This window comes from Lolium rigidum, chromosome 2 (assembly GCF_022539505.1).
Source record: "Lolium rigidum isolate FL_2022 chromosome 2, APGP_CSIRO_Lrig_0.1, whole genome shotgun sequence".
Lineage (NCBI taxonomy): Eukaryota > Viridiplantae > Streptophyta > Magnoliopsida > Poales > Poaceae > Lolium > Lolium rigidum.
Genome location: NC_061509.1, coordinates 124,368,500 through 124,376,500, shown reverse-complemented (window position 1 = coordinate 124,376,500; position 8,001 = coordinate 124,368,500). Strand labels below are relative to the sequence as shown.

The 8,001-nt window shown below is 41.2% G+C and overlaps 1 protein-coding gene across 1 annotated transcript; it reads right to left on the bottom strand.

Annotated features, from left to right (window-relative positions):
• Positions 1-641: 641 nt before the first annotated feature.
• On the bottom strand, positions 642-7,733 carry LOC124692311 (ribonuclease TUDOR 1-like). Its single transcript, XM_047225649.1, has 17 exons — positions 7,549-7,733; positions 6,605-6,773; positions 6,386-6,460; positions 6,173-6,286; positions 5,986-6,090; positions 5,671-5,877; positions 5,372-5,590; positions 5,177-5,284; positions 4,868-5,038; positions 4,583-4,783; positions 4,117-4,470; positions 3,802-4,032; positions 3,541-3,726; positions 3,401-3,478; positions 3,124-3,318; positions 1,818-2,195; positions 642-1,197 (listed from the first exon to the last, which is right to left on the bottom strand). The coding sequence occupies exons 2-17, from the start codon at positions 6,752-6,754 to the stop codon at positions 1,009-1,011; spliced, it is 2,961 nt and encodes a 986-aa protein (XP_047081605.1). The 5' UTR covers positions 6,755-6,773; positions 7,549-7,733; the 3' UTR covers positions 642-1,008.
• Positions 7,734-8,001: the final 268 nt, after the last annotated feature.

The window sequence follows — 8,001 nt, the reverse complement described above, 5'->3', positions numbered from 1 at the left end:
TTTTTTGAAAAGACAAAACATGTTCAAATATTCTCAAAAATAATAATAATACACATCTATGTTATATATGCAACCTTAAAAATTTGTTGCTTCAAATTCAACCTACACTTAAAGAACCAAAAAAGATAATTTTAGGTGTGAATAGTGTGGAATACTGTTCACACAAAATGACACTATTCACATTACAATTTATCTTTTTTGTTTCTCCAACTGTAAGTCAAATTTGAAGCAAAAAATTCTTGGACTTGTAGAAACAGTCCGTAGGTATGTTGTATAAAAGTTTTAGATTTTTTCACAATTTCTAAATACAATTTTTATGTGTTGATCCTAGGATCTCACCTAAAGTAGAAATCCTATGCAAGTCTCCCCCTTCACGGGTTCACAACCTCCATAACAAAACTGCAACAATGTTATGGCTTTTTGTTATACCGTTGTATTTTGAAGCCCTAAGCCTCAAAACTGGTGGTATTTTGCAATTGCTTACACCAAAACATATGGGAGCGGTAGCCAGTATGTTTCTCAAGTTTGGGGGACAATGGACCTTTGCTTGTTACAACTAGGTGTCCCTAAGTGGAAAGAAACTGTACTAAGAAAACTGAACGAATGCAATACGAATATAAGTAGTCACATGCAAAGCACATGAAACAAGTAACATGTTACTCTATTTGTATATTGAAGTCCAATCCTGAATTTAATTTTACTGCAATTCTCAATATTCTATGTCCTGATAACAACGAAATATAGTGCACAAGGAAACAGCCTTATTAAGCTTAGGGAAAAACAATGTATTTTAACTCTCGACTTTAAAGATGTAAAACTGAATAACTCGGCAAAGGACTGCTCAAACTGAGAAAGTTTCGCTTTGGTGAGTTCTGTTCTAACTGCATTAATGTAGTCCTCTCACTGGTTGTTTATATAGCTCCCGACTGAGTTTGCTGGGTATCCAAAACTTCATAGGTAAACCATGACCATAGTCAGCATACTGTCTTGAGCAATCTTCTCTCCCATTTACCGACGTCCTCCAGTTTTTCTTGCACCTGGAGCCGGCTCCTCCTCGTCCGATTCAACATCTCCATACTGCCAAAGCCGTAGCCTTTCCTTCTTTGCTTTCTCCTGGAACTGTTCTAGATTCTGGAGAGCTGTCTTCCTCTCATTGGTGTCCCATCTCTTGCTTCTTTCAAGCCGAGCAAGCCCTTCCTGCACATACAGAATAAGCATATGAGGAATGAAAAAACATTTTCCAAAACACATAAACGGGCATGTAAGATGGGAAAAGTTAGCTATCAGTGGTAATCTGTATATCCTCATGTCACAAGCATAGCTGGTACCTCAGAAAAGTAAGCTGGCAAGTGATGGCGACATTTCAACTTTATTTACATCTATCACGAATAAAAGATCAATTGAAAGTTTGGATTCGTATGCAATTTATGACTTAAAAATAAACTTACTAAGTCGAGGCAAAACTGAGCAAGTGAAACTTACTAACCAGATATTCAAGTGCCATTGGTTTTCTACCTACACCTCAAACCATCAAGGTGTTTTAACTTCTCAGACAAACGGAACACAAAAATCCTAATGTACTGGATATTCCATTACTCGTACCTTAAGCTTTAGCTGTGAACAAAATGTGAACCCATTACAAGTTAAACTTACTAAGAAGTGCCTAAGCAATATTCTCCAACCTATTTCCATAGCATGTGAAACTATTTTCACAAAGAAGGCTCCTTGTTGAAAGATGAAAGCAGACTTTGCAGTAGCTCACAGTAACTAAACATAAGCTCAACAGCAACTCATAATGCTTAGTCAGAAACACAAACCTCGAGCATGGCAGCATTGATGCTGGATTCTGTCTCTGCATCGACCAGAGTCACAATGAAAACAGTTCCAGTCCCTTGTCCCTTTGATTTTCCCCCAGTAGTATCACGTTCTTCAATCATTGCCCGGTATTGTTTTGAATTGCCGAGCAGGCATTCACTAAGATACTCGGCTGCTTCCTGACCATAATCATCTTCCAGACCAGGTACTTTTATGTAGGCAAGACTGCACAGCTGAGCAAGAGCAGGAGAGGAAGAAACAGATGGGCTTGCTGGGCGTATGCGACTGTAAGGAACCACTTCTTGGTTACCATAATCGATGTAGAATACTTCAAACTTATCGTCCACAGATACTACACCTCCTCGAGGTCCACTAACAATCTGCACAAAGAATTATAACAAAATGCTTCATTAGGATATCGGAAATGCTTCATTAAGATATCTTACTATAAGTTCATTGTGAAAATCTTAAAATAAATACTTAATAAAAAAGAACAAAATATAAGTATGTAGCACGGCATAGAAATTAGGGTCATAGTTCTACTGTATTAGGGCCATAGTTTGTAATAACCAAAGGTTGGCTGCCTATAAAACTAAATTCGAGTAATTTTTGCGAACTAAAAATTTGTTAAGTAGCCCACACTGCATAATATTACTGAAGTTCAGAGGCATATAAACAATAAATCCATGAAAACATATATGCTTCAGTTAGGAACAAAATTTGTAATTCTTTCCTCTCTGCTTAGAATTAGCAATTTAAATTCCTAAGGGCTTGTTCGGTTAATCCCCACACCAAGTGGAGTGGAGAGTATTGGAGTGTATTGGGGGGAATTTTGACTTGCAGGGGATTTAATATCCCTTAATCCCCTTCAATCCACTTGAAATCTGAGGTAACCGAATAAGGCCTAAACATAAAAACTAAAGTATCATCTAGGTAAAATAAGTTAACCAAATGACTCCATCAATGACGCAAAAATATCCACTCGCTGAAGTAGAGAGTGGCATTTTCCAAATTAACATCACACTAAGTGGCTAGGAAATGGCCCAAACCACTGTCCGATCTAAGACCACAATTTGACTCAAAGGTGGTGCTTGTGCAGAACTTAAGCTAATGCCATAGTAAATATTTTGCGCGGAAAATTTGGGATAATTAGACTCATAAAGGAATTTTCAATGAAGTTGTAGGAAATAAGCTACTGAGGTCAGTGTTCAACTAAGTTATAGGAAATCAGCTGCTGGACTAAGTATAACACCTTGACACAAGAACATTTAGTTAGTTTCAAGGTGAGTAAATTAACTGTAGCCATACCATTGCTCTATTCCAGGAGTTGTCGAGGCTAAACTGAGCAAGGACTATCTCTCCCTTCACAGGATTAAAAGCACCAATGACCGGTGCCTCTTTAAGTGTCAATGATGCAAGTTGCTGTTGAATGGATGACACTCTCTGGTCACCTATTGTCTGGGCATAGAACTTTCCACCACCAAGAACTTCCGTAACAACAACCTGAATTCAGGTAACAAAGCCATGTCAGCATCTGTTTCCAAACGACAAAAATGTGTTCTCCAATATCTTTTCACAAACATACCTTGAGAATTTCCTTTTGTTTGGATTCTGAGGCTGATCCGTTAGTAACTTCTTCGCCCTCTACGTAGTTCTCCCATATCTTGAAATAAAATGTGTCAGTAACAAAAACATGTATTATGTACTCCAGTCTGAATGAGTTACCTTAAGTTTTTTCTTCTTTGCAGACTGTTCAGCTTTTGTGAGGATGTGAGCATCTGCAATCCGATCCAAGCCAAATGAACTAAGCTTGGCCAGGCCAGCCTCCAAAAGAACAGATGATATGTTGGTCTTGGACTCCCACAAGGAACCTAAGAACGTTCCATTTCTATCCACTGTTTCAACCTCAATCTGCAAAATGATGAGTATCCTTTAGATATCGAGAATAGAGATACAGACAAAGCTGAGAGATAGTCATAGTCATACCTCCACATCACGTTGTAAAATGATCCTCCTCATCAAAGCAATAGCTTCGCTCGAGTAAGGCTCATCTCTACCAGGGCACCTAACACCAGACAATGAAAAGGCGATGCTGCAAGTCTCCTTTGGAATTGTCAGTTTGAAACGGTGGCCACTGAAAACATATTCAACTATAGCAGCCTGCCTTCTGTTCCGTTGTAGGAAGGGAAGGAAGTCTTTAGCCTTCTTTGCAGAAACCTGAGATGGCATGAATCGATAAAAGTTATTAAAGGTGCAGAGGAACTGTCAAGGAAACTAATGGAAGAAGAAAGGATGTCGAACCGTTGTTAAATCTGTTATATGCATCACAGGAGAAAGTTTGGCTGAATGAAGTCCTTTCTTTGATTTCTCAGCTCGTGAGTGAGCTGCTAATAGAGCATCAAAATAATGTGATCTTTCCTCATAGTCACGGTGTTTGGATATCTCAGCAAAGCCCCGTGAGAGTAAAAGCTCAGCAACATTAACTCTAGGCTGGTCGCCTGTGCTCGGAATGTCATCTCCGCCAGCCTGCACTGGTGAACCTAGAAAAACTGAACCATAATCCAGAACTTTCGTATCAGCCATGTTCGTTGCTGGCATAGCATTCTGTCCATCCACAGTGCTGATCCTTCTAGAATATTCCATTTCCACTGTTACCTGAAATATTTAGAACACCAAAAAAGAAAAGGAGAATTTAATAACCTTTCAAGTAAGGTACAGAATTCTCATCATTTTAACATTGCCAGAATATGAACCGCCCAATACATACTTGTTTTCCAATCAACCGTGTGCGCAAAAACTCCTTAGATTCACGAGCAAAAGTTTCAGGCTTGTTGTCCTCTCTACGAGGATTGCCTAGCTTAGGAGCTCTAATACTTGAAAGATTAATTCGTCGTTCAGCTGAAGGACTGCCATATGGAGCAGCATCATCAGCAACAATAATGCAATCCCCACTGACAACTTCTACCACCTATGAAGAGAGCAACATGAACCAAATTAGTTACGGTCACATGAATCATTATAAATACACCGTCAATGAAAATGTGCAACCCACCTTTCCAGTAAATTTCTGGTCATGGATTGGCTTTGAGTTAGTCACTGGGGGCTTAAATCCAGTCCAAATTCGCAGCTGTTCCTTTTTTGCCTGAAGTTCAGCGTTCTTCAGTTTTACTTTGATTTCGACATCTAGCATGTTTGCACTCCACTCAACATATTTGGCAAGGCCCTGAAGTGGTATGATTACAAAGGTTACAGAAGAATTTCGAAGTGCAAAATGTCTGATAGCTTCAAGAAAAAATTGCAATGCTTGCTTCTTATGATGAATAATCTGAATTCAAATGGAGTAAGGAAAAATAGTTCATACGTTTTCAACAAGCTCGAGTGACAAGTCCTTCGCAGTGTCACCATCAGGGTAATACACCGAACCAATTATATTATTAAAACTGTCTGTGCCCTCCACCACAATCCGCACCTGGAGCAAAATTTATAGCAAAACTGATGAAAAGATGAGATACATGCTGATACCAAAGATGGGATAAGAAATTGAAAGGTGGCTTACATCTCTATTCAGAACTCGAGTCTCTGTGAAGTGCTTAGCTTCTCTTCCAAACCTATCTGCTGGAATCTCAGTAGAGACTGCTGATGCGGCAAGCCTTTGTGCTGTAGTCAGTGGTGCAGGAGTTTCCCCAGAATCATCACCATTTGTAGTGCCATCAGCAGTTCCCTCGACTTCGGTAACAACGGCAGGATTAGGTGGGCGTCTACCCATGGACGGAGCCTATATTTCATTGTTATCAATGTTTATCTTCTAAAGGAAAGACATAAAGCAGTAAACAAAGGATATTATGAGAAGCATACCTGTACTCCAGCAACATATATCTGGACAAATTGGAAACTTGGGAGCAAGTAAACACGAACAGTACTGCCATCACGAACTTGCTCAACAATGGCTTCTAGGCTGTTGCCTTTATTTGCAACCGCGAAACCTTTTGCATCGAAACCACTTGACTCACCAATTGCTGATGGTGGGAGATCTCTTATCGATTCTTCAGCGGCACCGGGCTCCTATAAATTGATAGAGGATATGCATACAAAAGAGACCCAGCATTCAATAGAACATTCATACCATGCAATTTAATAAAGATGGTTGTTGAGACCCCTAAGAATGCTGACCTTGCTCCAACGGCCCAAATCTTGTTGCTTTGCAACTTCCTCCAACCTTTGCAGCTCAGCGAGGTATGGGCTTTGTTCACCCCCTTTTGGCCCTTGCTCCTTTACCTGATCAAGCAAATTGGATAAATGAGCAAAACACTTGGCAGATAAGACAACTGAGGAAAATGTAAATAATCAGCGCACTTACCCTTGCCCATCCTGCAGCAACTACCGAGTAAGCGACATTCTTGTCGCCAAGGAAAACAGTACCAAATTCCCGTCCGATATTCGGAGCTGTGTAATCCACTCTAAATGTGACCTCCTGCAACACGTTTTTATTTTCATTTTAAATATAAAAGAAAGTATCTTTTATCGGAATATAATGAATATATGCGATTAGATGTAAAATTCTATGGTGTACCTTTCCTATGCATAGCTTCCTCAGAAACTCCCTACTTTCCCAGGCAAATGGCTCATCCACCCCGTTACGACGAGCCTAGAGCAGCACAAACTCTCCAATTCAATAGACATGTAAAAAAGGAGAAAATACTAAAAAAATAATGATGTCTTGTGTCACAAATATCAACAACTCAGTCTCAGCATCTCCCTTCATTAGACATGTAAAAAAGGAGAATCTTACCAGTCTTGGGGCCATAAGGTATGACAGAGTGATGGATTTCTCTGGCGGGATCTCCGCCTTTGTACTCCCCATGATGAGAAGGCAGTCCCCAGAAGTCACAGCTTTCACCTTACCCCTTAGCCATCCTGACGGTCCTGTGGTGGCTGCCATGATAGCAGGCAGCTATATCCTGAAATCAGAAGGAAAGAATGAGGTACTAGCAGATTATTACCCGGATTAAGTTAAGTAGTTATTACTCCAGATTTTTAGATGCATGATTCATAATTTCCATTAGACTTGGATTTCTAGTGCAAATAGGTAGTGAAAAAGCAAGAACAAACATGACCGATCATATGTCAAAAGGAAAGATGATCTCATTGCTTCCTTCTTTATGTAGTACCAAAAATAATCCATTCCAATCCTACAGCAGATGTGTATTAATTCACTACACTTTAGGACAACAGAGGGCATATCAGCAGTAAGCATGACATATACGTAGGAACGTAAAGTGGTCAGAGCATAAGGAGAACGTCACATCTGGCTCATAGCTAACCCAGGAATTGCTAAAAACGGGCGGTGTTTCTGTAAACGGAAACATGGGGAAAATTGTCTGAAAAGATTTGGCCCACTCCCGCCCCAAATACCTGCAAAGAGTCGTAAACCGAGCCACCTTTCTGGCACGGCTCAGAGGGCGACAGGGCGGCAGAGCAATGCGCACCGAATCTAAATTTAACATCATACTTCGTCACAAAAATCCCCCAGACAGCCCATGTAAAGGTGCAACACCGCTTGCACATGCAGATCTGGGACTAGCCCCACACAAACCCGACGCGATCTGGAGTAATCTCCGATCTCAGGAAATGAAAACGCAGAGAGGGCAGTGTAGCGGACCAACGGGAATCAACCACGCGAGACATCGCCGGGATCCCAAACCGCAACAGAGAGCGACGGATCAGGGCTCTTACCTCGCCTCGGCGCGGTCGCCTGAAGAGCGGCGAAGACGGAGGAGACTGGCGAGAGGTAGCTAGATCCCGGCGGGCGCTCCCCACGAGGTTCGATCCCAGGGGTAGTTATAGGCTACAGGCGTGGGGTTGTGTGAATCCCCCTCTCGCCGGCGAGGGGAGGGGAGAGGAGCGCGTGAGGTTTTTGGGGCGTAGCGAATGGCGAAACGAGGGAGGAGACGCTAGACCAAGGCAGGGGCTGTTTATAGTAGAGCCAGAGGTGGGCACTCGGTTTTACACCATTCGGTTTACCCTAAACAACAACAATAGTACTTACTGGTTTCCCGTTAGACCCAAAAGGCCGGCCAAAGGGCGAATATAGGGTAACCAAATTTACCTACACAAATGTCCGCATAATATTTGGTACAAAGAAAAATAAAGGTGGCTATATAGATATAGGGGAAATGTTCAAGTCGA